General features: G+C 40.9%; 1 protein-coding gene across 1 annotated transcript; it reads left to right on the forward strand.

The window, feature by feature from the left end:
* Positions 1 to 10,650: 10,650 nt before the first annotated feature.
* Positions 10,651 to 14,813, forward strand: LOC148846552 (metal tolerance protein 10-like). Its single transcript, XM_088953284.1, has 6 exons — positions 10,651 to 11,018; positions 11,134 to 11,243; positions 11,380 to 11,625; positions 12,674 to 12,754; positions 13,288 to 13,518; positions 14,149 to 14,813. Exons 1-6 carry the CDS (start codon positions 10,841 to 10,843, stop codon positions 14,491 to 14,493), a joined length of 1,191 nt encoding a protein of 396 aa, XP_088809410.1. The 5' UTR covers positions 10,651 to 10,840; the 3' UTR covers positions 14,494 to 14,813.
* Positions 14,814 to 15,607: the final 794 nt, after the last annotated feature.

Consider the following 15,607-nt stretch of genomic DNA (forward strand, 5'->3'; position numbering starts at 1 on the left):
TTTTTAGGCTCCGTTTGATTGCACTGCAAATCTGAACAGGGTACAAATTAGGCCTGCAAATACGTTGGATCATATCCAATTCGAACAAATCGGATTGGATCAGAAAAGCCGAATTCAGATATCGACTAATCTGATCCGCCATGACCCGATCGGATCCGCCAATATATATATATATATGTATATTTTAAAATAATTTTATATGACAAATATACCCTTTAGTTTTTATTTTAACTGTATTTTAGTATGGTCTCTTCAATCTTCCTTTTTGGCCGTTCGGCGCCTGTAGTCTGTAACCTGTAACAGTCTTGACTCTTGAGCCTCCATCTTCAGTGCTTGTAAGTATGGTTACCGACGGCTCTGCTATTCCATCACTGGCATGCCGCTGTTCTTCCGACTATTCAACTGCCGACATGCCACTGTTCATCTTTGAATGGTTGTGGTCGTTAAACACTTCAACTCAAACCTCTGTGACTGAGCGGCTCTGCTATTCTATCACCGGCAGCGTCAACAACACACCACCCTGTGCTGGAAACTAGCGCATCATTTCCCTCTTTTGCTGTCTCTTTCACTCTTTGGCTCAGCCATTTAAACTCAGAAATGGGAGGGTCGTTGGTTGCAACTGGCTTCCAGTTTCAGATCCAGAATTCCAGCCAGCAATTAGGTCATTGCAATCGGTCCACCGCTCGGGGACTGCAAGTAATCTCTCTCTTTCTCTTCCTGTATCGGGTAAAGCAAACTGTAGATCTTCCACTCGCTGAAAGTTCTCAATAGTTAACTCGCCCCCAGTAAACTGTACATCTTCTACTCGCTGAAAGTTCTCAATAGTTAACAATTAGATTCGAATTGGATATATCTGTAAAGATTAGCGGATCGAATCAGCCTTTGTAAAATCCGCTGGATTATTAATGTGCTGGTTCAGTTTTGCATTCATTTGTTTGTAACTATGATTTGCACTCCCACTTAATACAAAATTGTACTGTCTCATTTACACTCATGGTAAATTTTGTTTTCCAGAAACTGATACAAAATTTGCAGCATCTTCCCAGAAGTGAGGATGCTTCTTACGTCGTTCTCAAACAAATAATCCACCTTGCACATCCATTCTCTTTCTTAAAAGGTGGAGACCACATTATTTTACTTCTGACAATAAATAAGACAACATCAAATATAAAGCAAAAAAGTGAATCAGAATTTACACAGCGTATTAGCACTCTCATGTGTCTAGACCACTGCAAACAAAGTCAGGCTTATAGATGAATGAATCATGTTTCTATCCCTGATTGCCCCTCCTTTTTGTTTCATAATCTTATTCCCAAGATGCAATCCAAGTCTGGTTGCAAATTTTAGCACCCATCCTATGAGTCAATCAGTCGGGGTATTATCAGTTAGCTCATCCCACTCTTGGTTTGTTACTTTGGCTGCATATGGTAAGAATTGCAAATGCAAATATGATCAGCTTAGGAAAATGCAAACTTAATTTGGTTTTGCATTGATAAATTTTGTATTGTATTTGGTTGTGATGAGTACAACTATGAATTTCAAGACTGGAATCTACTGTTTTCTTACATTTACCAACTTTGACTATAAAAGTTTGCTTCGACTTTTTGGAAGCAAACTTTGCTCCCATTCGTTTTGAATACAAAAACTACAGGAAAAACAAGTTTACTTTCATTTACAGTACAAAAAATGTATTTTTACCAAAGTACCTTCAAAACTAAAACAGAATGCAAATTGCTTCAGTTCAACATTTGCACTCTATCCAAAGTAAGCGGCATACCCAAGTTAATCATAGATGGGTTATTGTAATTGTAAGCTGTGCAGGCCCACTCCCTGGATGCCAAATGAGATGATCAGCTCTATTTCAATTTTTTCTTCTTTGAAGATGATTCCAAAGATCGAAGAAAGACCAGAACAACTTGTACACAATTCTTTGGTTATAGTCTGAGTTTTCCTTGGTTCTGGGTCTCAGTAGTTGGGAGTTTAAGGAAATCTGAGAGGGGTAGAATATTTCTGGTTACAATTTTACAGTTTCATTTCCAGAAAATTGAATTGTTCAGATTTCACAGTCTCATCTCCATTGTTTTGGTTAAAATCGAAAAAAAAAAACCTGGGACCTGTTTCAGCTGCCGAGGTCAAAAGTGGTTTGAAAACATTGATGTTGATTGTAAGGAACTGGCCCAGCAAGACATTGCCCCATTAGAGAAATCAATTTTATTTTATTTTGTTTTTTTTTTGTTTTTTATATATCAGCTACTATAGAGCAAGGAGATTATTTTTATGATATAGAAGTTGATGTAACCACCTCCCGTTTAAGTAATGACTAATGAGAAGCAAAGAGGGGAATAATGAAAACTTGAAAAGAAAGGTGCCCAGATTGACCAATCTAAAGAGAAGGCATAAAAAATAGACAAACTAGATTAGCTCTAATGGTCTAATCTATGATCTCACGTCACCAAATCTTTTCACTCCTAGAGTTAGTCCATCGGCTAATGCATTAAAAATAATAGTTAATTAATTGTGGAAAGTGTCCAGAAATTGAGGAAGAACAGTCAATTTATCTTTTGACTTGAGATTGGATTAGTTGAAGGCAATGACTGTTTACCGGACTGTGGAACCATAACACCCCACGCCAAATTTTAAAATTAGGGGTGGCCACGAGTTGAGTTGTTCACGAATTGTTTAAGCTCGGCTGGTGAAAAGTTCGGTTTGGCTCAATCTAAACCGAATTTCAAGCTGAATTCGAGCCTAATATATGGGCTCGTTTGCTAATCGAGTCGAACTCGAGTTTAATACAGCTCGACTCGTGAGGCTTGCGAGCCTAGTCGAGTATATGTACATAGGGTGTCACTTTGGCTCAACTACTGAAGGAGACCTCGGCTATTAAAGGAGACATCGGTTCAGCACTTTAGCAACTAAGGGAGATCTCGGCTCGGCACCTCAACAACTAAGGGAGACCTTGGCTCGACACCTCATCAGCTAAGAGAGACCTTGACTGCTAGGAAGACCTACAATCAGAGGCAACCAAACTCAAGCCGAACTGAACTCGAACTTCCAAGCTTTTAACTTGAGCCGAGCTTGAGCTCAGGTCGCTAGTTCAAACCAAACTCAAGCTCGAGCTCTAGCCTGATAATTTATGACCAAGCCAAACTAGAATAGGCAAATATTCAGCTTGGCTCGGCTTGGCTCGAATCCACCCCTATATAAAATATCATTGCTTGATATAGCTAGAGCCTAGAGATGCTCAAATCTAAAATGTGAAAGAAACAAATAAACCCCATGATGATTCATCCACAAATATCAAACCAAAGTTGCATAAAGTCAGCTCCTATATTCATTAAAACCAGCCTTGCTATAGCAAGGCATGGGACAAACCATTTATAGTTAACACCTAATTAATTCTGTGACAACATCTCCTCTTTCTACCAAATTAGTTAATATTATTTCTTGCATTAAAATTTTAAAATAAATTAACCATCAAACCCAACAAGCTCAATTCATGCTTCCTATAATTGAAAGATAATTTCGTTAATCAAAGAAGATAAACTGTTACATGCATCCGTTGGAGGGGCGCGAGGTGCAGCTTCTCCTAAACAAGAAAAAAGTTACAAACTTGTCCAAAATAGTTCTTCTCCGTACAGCTCAAAGTAATTGAACCTGGGTCTAACAATCAGCTCACAATCACCTTAGAGTCGCCTTCAACCACTAATTTCTCTGCCCCAAGTTGGTTGACAATCTGAATTTCTTATATAGCTGCCTGAAACTCAGCTCTTGTAGAATCACCTACTCCCACCAGGCCTGAAAACAGTGTTTACCATTTAACTGTTTTCATGCTTTCTTTGTTTTCCCAGTGTTGAATATCAATATGGGAAAACTGCTTCATTGGCTAATTAACATGGAGATGGGTTGAAGCAACCAGCTCTATTCCCGGTCTACCGGCTCATCATGGGCTCTATTATATTGTGCAACGTAACTCTCTCATCAGCGAGTGCATATCCTTCCCCATTAGAGAAGCTTTTGATTCCATCAAGAGCAAAAGACAGGAGAATAGGCTCCGAGCGTCAGAATCAGGAATGGAGGAGGTCGATAGTAGAAGAAACCAGTTAAAAAACAAATGAGACCGTCATCACTCATCAGTCATCAGCCACCTTCATTTTATTTGTTTTGGCTTGACAGCCACTTGTTTAGAACAAGTCCATTGATGGGTCCCCACCAGTTATTCTAATCTAATGGCTGTACAAGTGGGTTTCTTGTGAGGCTGCTGTCCTCAGGGATAGTCCAATAATTCAGTAGGGTATTGTGTACTTAAAGCAATGATATATGACTGATTGAATTAATTAATGTTAATTTATAGCTAACTTTTTCCAAGCAGTGGAGGGGGGAAAGCCCTAAGTTCAATTAATTAAGATATCTAACTTGGTTGAGTGGTATAAGTATAACCAATTGGTTGAGGAATTATAACAATTGGCTGCATTTTTTAAATGGTGTCAGGACTTCTAATGCTTCCAAGTTTAGAAAATGACTTACAATTGTCTCGCTAGCCCTTTCAGTTTTGCCATGGAAGGATGGAAATTCTTGATGCATGTTCTCGCTTTCAGAGCTGGTCCAGAGCTAGGAGATGACCCAAACAAAGCATCAGATTTAAGGGGTCTGATGTGGGTGCTGATCCGAACAGAGGAACCTCTTTGTCAAATACAGTGTGGAACTAAGGCAGTTGGTATCAAAGAATGTTGCAGGGCAGTCTGGAATATGCCATGCATGTCCTACGCTAAGTGACAATTGGGTACGTGTGCTTTGAAGTTTGGAATTTGCTCGGTCCAAGGACAATGGAGTACTTAGTTGCAGACTTGCAGCCCGGGACCGGGACCCTCCTAAATTACCAAGTGATCACAAATTCTCAGGACCCAACAGGGAAACAGGCCAACCATGGTTTTGAAAATCGGACAGGATCGGACATTTGGACTGGTTGATCCGGGACTTTGGTTCTGTTTCACCTTAAAACTGTTTTTTTTTTTTTTGCAAAAACCATTGATTTGGTTAGTAATTCATTGACCCGGGCAGTCAAACTGTTGACCTATTAACCCAAACAAAGGGTTTTGACCATTTTTTATTTTATCTATTTTTAGTTTTTAAAATCAGAACAGACTGTCCTTTTGAATCGGAAAATTGGACCATTCAACCTAGAAACCAGTCCCAAAATGGTTCTATGTCCAGTCCGGTTTTTAAAACCTTGAGGACAACATTAGATAGGTCATGATGAGGGCAGATTTGGCACTCTAGTGACATCGCGCTATATGGCAATCCCAGAATAGTCGCATGACACCCCAGCACCACGTAGGCAATGACTTGCCTTAGCCAAAATGACAAAGAACTACTCGGAACCACGTCGGATGCGCCTTGCATGCCCTGAGGGTGCTTGGCCACCACCTCGCCATGGCCAACTTGTAGACACCTTATCAGGATCTGGACGACCACCTTAGGACCAAGCTTGAGACCTCGGCACAAAGGGAGACCTCCCGCCGAGGTCTCATCGACCAAATTGAGGTCTAGGTAGCAACCTGCATGATGTGGTGGTCGACCTGCCTACACCTCTACTGACTTGACAGAGACCTAGCTGGTGATCTACCTTCGCCGACCTAACAGAGACTTAGCTAGCAATCTACCTCTAGTGACCTGATAGTGTAAGATCACGACAGGGCTTGGTCGGCAGAAGAGGCAACCTACTTTCGCCAACCTGATGAAGACTCAGGTGGCAGCCACATCAATGCCGAGCTAGGGACCTCGGCATTAGGGGCGACCTTCCCCCGAGACCTTGCCAACCTAATGGGACACAATTGACGAACTGTCCGACGTGTTGAGCAACCTCCTCAAGCGGGCTATCGTCTCCGACTTCCATAGGATCACAACGCCACGTCAGAAGAGCCGGTTATCACCCCGCCTGCTTCGGGCGTGACTGGATAAGCACTACTTGCTTATGCGGAGTCCACCTCCAGGTGTGAAATCACCTCCAAACTAGACAGGCCAGAGATCTCGAACGTGCTTCGTGAGCCTCACAATAGCTTGCTTATATAAAGGCAGCATCCCCTTCCTTAAAAAAGGTATGCACGATTTAGCATTCATAGCTCTCTCGCTTTTTAGCTTTCTCAAAAATCTCTAGTTCGTTGACTTAAGCATCGAAGTGCCCACCCTGGGTAAAGCAACCCGGGCGCTCTGATATTGTTTTCTTGTAGCTTGACTAGGCGACCTCATCAACCCAATCTCTGAGCTACCCTCCAGTAGGGAGTTGCCAGATTGCGCATCATCAATTGGCATCATCTATGGGAACTGCTACTTAAAAGCCAGTTCTTAATCCTTATTTTGAATTTGCAAACTCATTGATATCAACCAAAAACAATCAGCTCGGATGAGCCTCGTCAACTCTGATCGCGAGGTTTTTCTCTACAGGTCAAGCCCTTTGCGGCTCCCATGGGTTGGCGACAAACAAACTGTGATTTTGCCCTTGCGGGTCAAGCCTTTCGAGGCTCCTTTGCGAGTTGGCAACCTATAAATAGAAGAGTTGCCCCAACAGGTTGAGACCCCATGTGACTCTCGTAGGAGTAGACAACCAGCGTCTCCAAGAGTTGATGTAGTGCAGCCGTGGCGCCAGCCGTGCATCTAACGCTAATAACAACAATGTTAACAACGTTAATAGCAACAGACATATTGGCGTTGTTATCACAAGGGGGGTAGAGTTTGAAGGACCAACCTGTGCAAGCTTCAGCGATTTGGCCCAAACAGTCTCTCGACCCTAACTGCAAAATTTCACTATAGATTGAGCCCTTCATGGCTCTCGTGAGAGTTGGCAACTAGTTGACTATGGAGCTAGCCTCGCAAGTGAAAACATTCTTGGTTTCCGTGAGAGTCGGTGACTCGTAGATGCGGCATTGACTTGCCAACACACACCCAGGAAGGTCACCCCACCACAATGGCATAAATGCGGTTGTGGTTCATGCTTGGCTTCCAGATTCTTTAAATGCACCCGCGCCACAGGATGACTAATCAGCTTGCGGGGTGAGTGTAATTCCCATCTCAAACATCCATCTAAAATCGAGTGATGGAAGCTACATTGAGCAGAAAAGCCAATACAAAATGATTGAGACTCGCTTTAGCGACCTGGATGATCCAACTTGTGATACACGCACTTCAGCAAAAATCTATGAATGGGAAGCCAAACATTGTTTAGCATTAAGGCTCCCTCAAGCCATCCTTTTTGAAACACGATGGCAACAGATGACTGACTCATGCTTAGCACACCTCAGCTCGCTCAAACATGCAACATCATCCTTGTCTTCGACGATAGCACCCTTGTTGCCCTCTCCGCTATCCTCCATTTCCGCATCGACCTTGTCGGCCACCCACTCGAGGACTGGCTTGAGGGACACTGCATTGTAGTTTGTGAGTTAAGCGACCTAAGGAAGCATGGCACAGTTTGAAGCCTTTCTTGAGGGCGGGGCACGGAGAACTCCACTATTGAGGTACTCGAGCAAATGATGGAACTCCTTAAAGGCTACACCCCTAGCTTGGTAGATGTCCTTGAAGTGCCATTGTGCCCCTCTTCGTGTTGATGAGTTTGCTCTTGCACTTGGTGGTCAAGATGGCAATGTTTTGCCTAATGCTGCATTTAGTCCTTAGACTCTTCTACCTCAAGCGAGCAGATTAAATGGGGTAAGCGCAAAAGAAAAGAAAAGAAAAGAAAAAGTTGAACTGTTACTTTGGGCTAGAGACGTACAATGAACTGCTCCCTTCGCCAAGTTGACCTCAACTTAGGAGTGGGAGGCAATTGATGAGGGCGGATTTGGCCCTCTATTAGCAATGCGCCATATGGCAATCCAAAAATCATCGCATGACACCCCATCACCACATAAGCAATGGCTTGCCTTAGCCAAAATGACGGAGACCTATTTGGAATTGCGTTAGATGCGCCCCACACACCCTGTGGGAGCTTCTTCACCACCTCGCCATGGCTGACTTATAGACAAATCATCAAGATCGGGGTGGCCACCTTAGGACCAAGCTTAAGACCTCGGCACGAAGGGAGACCTCCTATTGAGGTCTCACCGACCAGACTGAGGTCCAGGTAGCAACCTGCATGATGTGGTGATTGACCTGCACACCTCCGCCAACCTACCCCAGCTGACTTGACAAAGACCCAATTGGCAACCTACCTCTGCCGACTTGACGGAGACTTAGCTAGCAATCTACCTCCACGACATGACGACATAAGATCTTAACAGGGCTTGATCGGCAGAAGATGCGACCTACCTTCACCGACCTAATGAAGACTTAGGTGGAGACCTCATCACAAACGAGCTAGGGGCCTCGGCATTAGGAGCAACCTCCCCTGAGACCCTGCCAACCTAACTAGGACGTAGTTGGCTACCTGCTTGATGTGTTGAGCGACCTCCTCCTTAAGCGAGCTATTGTCTTTGACTTCCTTGGGATAATGACGCTACGTCAGAAGAGCCGATTATCACCCTACCCACTTCCAGCACGACTGGATAAGCACTACACACTTACGCGGAGTCCACCTCTAGGCATGAAACCACCTCCGAAATAAACAGGTTGGAGATCTTGGATGCACTTCGTGAGCCTCACGACAGGTTGCCTATATAAAGGCATCCCCTTCCTCATAAAAGGTATGTGCAATTTAGTATTCACAGCTCTCTAGATCTCTCACTTTTAGTTCTCTCAAAAATTTTCAATTCGTTGACTTAAGCCTCAAAGTACCCACCCCAAGTAAAATAAACCACACTCTGATAATGTTTTCTTGCAGCTCAACAAGACGACCTCATCAGCCCGACCTCCAAACTGCCCTCCAATAGGGAACTGTCAGATCGCGCATCATCAAGTCACAACTAATTCACACCAAATTAGAAATAGATCATCATATATCTAAGACCATCTGATTCATCATGATTCCACTTCAGAGCTTTCAAAGCGTTGATCATGATTCATTCTCAGCCTGCTGGGACCCTCCCTAACTTACCAAGGGATGAATGTTCACGATCCAATATTAGATGGGCCACAACTAATTGACACATTCTACAACAAATTAGAAATAGATCAACGGATGCTTCTGAGACCATCCATCCTTCTGAAACATCATGATTCATTTTAGAGCTTTCAAAGCGTTGATCATGATTCATTCTCAGCCTGCTGGGACCCTCCCTAAGTTACCAAGAGATGAATGTTCGCGATCCAATATTAGATGGGCCACAACTAATTGACACATTCTACAACAAATTAGAAATAGATCAACGGATGCTTCTGAGACCATCCATCCATCTGAAACATCATGATTCATTTCAGAGCTTTCAAAGAGTTCATCATGATTCATTTTCAACCTGGGACCCTCCCTTATAACTTACCTATATAGTAGCAAATGTTAAGGACCGAAAGTTAGATGAACAAATCGAACTAATTAATACAGAAACTACACCAACATAGAAATCAGCAGATGCCTCTGAGACCATTTGATTCAAAGAACACATCATGATTCATTTTCAACCTGGGACCCTCGTAACTTATCAAGTGACAAATGTGCAGGATCCAACAGAAGATGTCCCTAGCACCATCTGATTCATCATGATTCGTTTTCAGATCTTTCAATGGGTTCATCATGATTCATTCTCAGCCTGGGACCCTCCCTTACCCAAGTGATTAATGTTCAGGACCCCCAATACTAGATGGGCCACAACTAATTGACACATAGACCACACCAGATTTAGAAATAGATCAGCAGATGTTTCTGAGACCATCTGATTCATCATGATTCATTTCAGAGCTTTTAAAGAGTGCATCAGGATTCATTTTCATCAGCCTGGGACCCTGGTAATTAAAAAGGTGTCAATGGACCGATTTTGGATTGGACTCCATTCAAATCAAAATTAATTTAAACGTATTAGATGGACCAATAAGACATATTGAATTATATTAGTTTAGATTTAGTATTTATTAGATTGGATTGAACCGTGATGAATTTATATTGGATTGGGTTAGAGCGAATCAATATCTGATTCATTGATAAAAGATAAAAGTATAGGAATCAATAGATCAGGTTTGGATTAGAATCAATCTAAATTAAAACAAATTTAAACAAATTAAACGATCCAAAATATTGAATTAAATTCGGTCTAAAACATTCTAAAATATTCCCTGGATTGAATTGGACATTATCCATTAGTAATGGACTCCCATTATACCGGATTCATTGGACCAAATGCAGTCCAATTGACACCCCTACAGTGGTAATTTACCAAGTGACAACTGCAAATCAGGACCCACCAACAACACATAACAAGTTAAATGTTAATAATTAAGCTGATTTTGGCATGGGACCCGTTGAATGAATGGTGGGTCTTGATTATCGAGTACAAATCAGTCTCCCACATAATTGCCCCTCTCAACGTCCCACAGTACATCCCTCCGCCCTGTATTAAGAACGTCTCCTGATGATCATCTTTTTTTATATTATCATTGTTACCTATACAGGGCGGGGATGTGACGTGGGACGTTGTGGGGCTGATTTGGTCTCCTGCTTATCCTGATCTAAGTGGGACCCATCACCCATATCGAAATAGTATAGAATTCTTTCGGTGGTTTCTTACGTTTCTCTATAATTAGTGGGTTTCTTACGTTAACCATGACATGCATGTTGCAAGCTTTCTCCTTGTTTTATACTTGGTTAGGTAATCTGTGAAAGCCACTCAAGCTAGACAGCGGTTCATGGGTTTCTTTTCTTTTCTTTTATAAATAGACTCTGGCCAGCTATAGCTCCTCGCTTGAGAGACATTTGGGTGTGAAGATGTCAGCAGGGCTTCGCATCGACTCATCCGACTACAGAACCGAGCTTCTGTCTCCGACTCCGGCGGGAGAAACAGTGTTTATAGAGCCACCGTGGCGACTCAACCTCGAAGAGTTTCGGCTGCCGGAACAGCGGACAGATCCTCAACTGGGTTTTGCAGTTATTCTAAAGACTCTAGGTAAAAATCAATGCCGCCGGCCGGCCGGCCGGCCATCATCTTGCTCGATTAATATCATTTTCATTTGCTTGAGAATTGAACAATTAGTGGGAATTCACGTATTTCTATATGTCAGGCAAGCAAGGCAAGGTTGCAAAGTATTACAAGAGGCAGGAGAATCTTGTCAAAGGATTCAACGAAATGGAAACCGTCACTGAGTTGGGTTTGCCTGGAAGCCTAACAGAGGTTGGTTTGTTCTCTATCTATCTCTAGTTTGTTTGACTGATTTTGGGCTGATCGTTGACGTTTGTTTATGCATGGCTTTTAATTTATTTCTCTTGATTCACTTATATATAGAGAGAGAGCATTAATTGTGTTACAGGATCAGAGGGAGCAGCTTGCGAGGAGCGAGAGGATGGCTGTTCTTGCATCAAACGTAGCAAACGTTGTGCTTTTTATAGCAAAAGTGTATGCTTCTATAGAGAGCAGATCCTTGGCGGTGATAGCATCAACTTTGGATTCTCTCATGGATCTGTTATCTGGGTTTATACTTTGGTTCACTGATCATACCATGAGAAAGCCAAACCAATATCGTTACCCAATTGGCAAGAAACGGATGCAACCAGTGGTCAGTCTTCCCATAATTGAAAAATACTGTGTTAATTAGTTTTACACTTTTCGCTTTTCCATATATGGCTGCTGAAATAATATAAAATTAGTAGTTTGTAGTGATGTGTTTATAATTAAAATTATCAGCTAATAATCGTGAATCAAATAGAGATTAATGGTTGCCACCACCCACCTACTCAGTACCTACTCACACAAGATAAGGAAAAGAAATGGGAAAGTTGGAGTATGTTTGGTTAATTTCTGCTCCAAAGAATCAATACTTCTGGCCAGCAGCAAAATTAAAGCAAATTGATTGTTAGAATCACAAATTTAATCTGATTGATTCTCTGAAAGCATGTCAGATTAAATGCAGCCCAATGAGCCAATTCAGATGCAAACCAAAGGGATTGAATTGAACTTGATGCACTTTCAAGTATTAAGATTATTACTCAGGACTCAAATTTTAGGGCATTTACTATGTGTTTGGTATAGTTTTAGTTTATTCACTGAAAAAATCAATTATGAAAGTAAATCAGTGAATAAATGTCTATCCGTTGGGGGAAGTTCTAAAATGAAGCTTTCCTCAACGGTAGACATACACATGAATCAAAGCTTACTTTTACAAGTCTTTATACGTAGGAATCATGATGGAATAAATGCTAAAATAACACACTGACACCTATATGACAGTGTTTATTGAATAAATGCCCAAAATTCCAAACAATGCCTTAATTAATACAAAGGCTAATCCTAAGTCTTGACCAGTGTCAATGGTTGTCTATTAATTAGTTGATGGAGGCCATGGTTGGGTTCAAGTTCAACAGTTCAAAAACACATAACCCATTTCCAGTCTGGCCAACTAATTAAACAACCTTGCTCCATGCATATATTATATTCATTACCATAAATTTAAGGAGAGAAGGATTTTTACCAACAGGAATGAAAATTTATATGAACATTAAGACATAAACAATTAAGTAGAAATTTTGAATCACTTGGTATATATAAATCTCTTTCCCTTCTTTCTTATGCTCAAGTAACTCAAATTTATAGACTTCTATTTGCAGGGCATCATTGTTTTCGCTTCAGTGATGGCAACTCTGGGACTGCAGATATTGTTGGAGTCTGCTAGGGAACTGGTCGCCGAGGTAATTTATTAATTCTTTTCTATTTATTCATTAGTTCAGTGATGAGCACCATGCCATTTGCACTTCAAAGCTCAAAACCATCTATCTGTATATAGGGGTGTCAATTGGATTGGATTTGGTTCAATCCGATCCAGTCCAATGTGACTACATTATAAATGGATTAGGTTCAATCTAATCGAATGAATATTTTGGACTGGTCCAATTCAGTGCCTGGACCATTCAACCCATTGAAATTCATTTTGATTTACATTGGTTTCAACTCAAACTCGGTCCATTGGCACCTATTTTCTTATCTTATATAGATATTGGCTTAATCCAACCCAATCCAATATAAATTTATTATGGATGGACTAAGTCCAATCCAATCTAATAATAGATCAAATTGATCCAATCTAATATCTCTTATTGGTCCATCCAATCCGTCTAAATTGATTTTGAAGTAAACGGGGTGCAATTCAAAACAGATCCATTCACACTCTTATTTTGTATATATAACTAACAGTTAATTAATTTGCTTATTCATCTCTCCACAGTCCCGTCTGAAATTGGACGCCGAGAAGGAAAAGTGGATGATTGGAATAATGGTTTCTGTGACGGTAGTAAAATTTGTGTTGATGGTGTATTGTCGTCAGTTCCAGAACGAAATAATCCGAGCTTATGCTCAAGATCATTTCTTCGATGTGGTCACCAACGCAGTGGGTCTAGTAACAGCAGTTCTGGCCGTCCGTTACTACTGGTGGATTGATCCTACTGGAGCCATTCTAGTAAGCTCGTAACCTCAATATCAATTAATATTTGGGTAAATTCGGGATTAATACGCTGGGTAGTCACACTTTATTTAGTATCCCATCGAATTATAAAACATGTCATTGCAGTACCTCAACTCTCCGAAACTGCCATTTTACTCCAAGTAAAATTATTATATTAAAATGTCCTTTGCTGTCATAAACAAATAAATATGTTTATAGAACCAATGAAATATTGGTCTTTTGCATTACTAGTAGATGAGGAGCATGGAGTACCCTCCTACAGGGGTGGTTACGAGTCGAGTTTTTTCTGAGTTATTCAAGTTCAGTTCATGAAAAACTTTTGACTCGAGCCAAATTTGAGTTCAAGTCTCGAATTTAAGCTCGAGCCTCATAGTTTTTAGCAAGCCGAGCTCGAATGACTAGATATTAGGTCCGGCTCGAATACATCCGTAGTGTCCGGTCAAGGAATTCTTGACTGGCTCCAAGGGATAACTGTTTACAAACATATTTTAAAGTTGAGTTACAGGATACTAATTATTCTACAATATATTTAGCCTTAATATTTCTTCATGTTTCTCTTCTCAAACTAACTGATAATGGATGAGTGAGAGCTTTATGATCTGATTCAAACTAATAAAAATGCAGATAGCTTTATACACAATGAGCACATGGTCGAGGACGATTCTGGAGAATGTGCGGTCATTGATCGGAAGAACAGCTCCGCCGGACTACTTAGCAAAGCTGACATATCTGATATGGAACCACCATGAAGAGATCAAGCACATCGATACAGTAAGGGCCTACACATTTGGGTCTCACTACTTTGTAGAGGTAGACATAGTCTTGTCTGGGGACATGCTTCTGAGTCAGGCGCATAACATTGGAGAAACGCTCCAGGAGAAGCTGGAGCAACTCCCGGACGTAGAGAGAGCTTTTGTGCATGTAGATTTTGAGTTCACTCACAAGCCAGAGCATAAAATCAAGGTCTGATACTCTGATGATGATGAAGAAGATGTTGAGATTGTCTGGGCAGCTCTCATAATATCTCAAATGTCGATCAAAATAGCCATTTTTTCATGAATTTGGGCTGCAACTGAAAAAAAAAAAAACTAATGGCCTTACAAAAGGAGGAAAATCTTGCATAAGATGAGTCACAACTTATGAAGTAGCATATTTCAGGCTTTAATTTCTTGCATCAGATATGTGTTTCTTTGGTTTCTTCTTTCTTTCTCTCTCTGGGTTGCATGTTTGTTACCAACATGTCAGAGAAGTATAATAAACACCAGGGCGTTAAAATTAAAAAAAAAAAATAATGTCCACTCAACTCAATCTGTCTCTTGGATTTTTCGTTACAGTTACAGGCTCTGATTGTGGTGCAAATGTATGCAAACCACGATTCTGTAATTTGTTTGTTTGCAGTGAAAATATATAATGAAATCAAAGCCTGTGATGTAGCCCCACCTTGAAGCGGATGAATATGGCAATAAATATGTAGGTGTTTGGCATCGGTTATGGGAATATCGCACCTTTTTCTGAGTAAAACAGTACCGGGTATGAGGATATTATTATCTAATGTCCAATATGATGTTACATTGATCCTATATCATTCTATTAATGGCAGTAATGTATCCTTGGGCATTGCTCTAAACCACATTTTCTCAATTTCCAAAGCAAGTGTGGTCCAAAGCAATGTTTTTTTCTGAAAAAAATGATACCAAATAAGAGTATATTGTTCGAAGCACCACTTTCTCTAATGTGGTGCCTACATGACACTGTTTTCTCAGAAAATGGCATTGGTGCCAAACACCCACTATATTGTCATAATACTCGATTTTGGCCCTGCGCTACTACACTGTCGTAGCATAATTTTTGTGAAGGCAAAAGTCATTTCATTCAATCTAAGAAATTTGTATGAATACAAGTAATTACAATACCAAGGAAGAAATTGCAAATACAATTCCTTAGAAAGAACGAAATAGACACAATGGATAAAGGAAAAAACAAAAAGAAAAAGAACTTTTGCAACCAACATAAGGTGAGGCAAAATCACCAAGAGAAGAAACAATTGAGCACATCTCCAACCACTAAAAGTGAGGAATAAAGA

This window comes from Nelumbo lutea, chromosome 7, assembly GCF_056320005.1.
Source record: "Nelumbo lutea isolate HS-2025 chromosome 7, American lotus-T2T, whole genome shotgun sequence".
In the NCBI taxonomy this organism is placed as follows: domain Eukaryota; kingdom Viridiplantae; phylum Streptophyta; class Magnoliopsida; order Proteales; family Nelumbonaceae; genus Nelumbo; species Nelumbo lutea.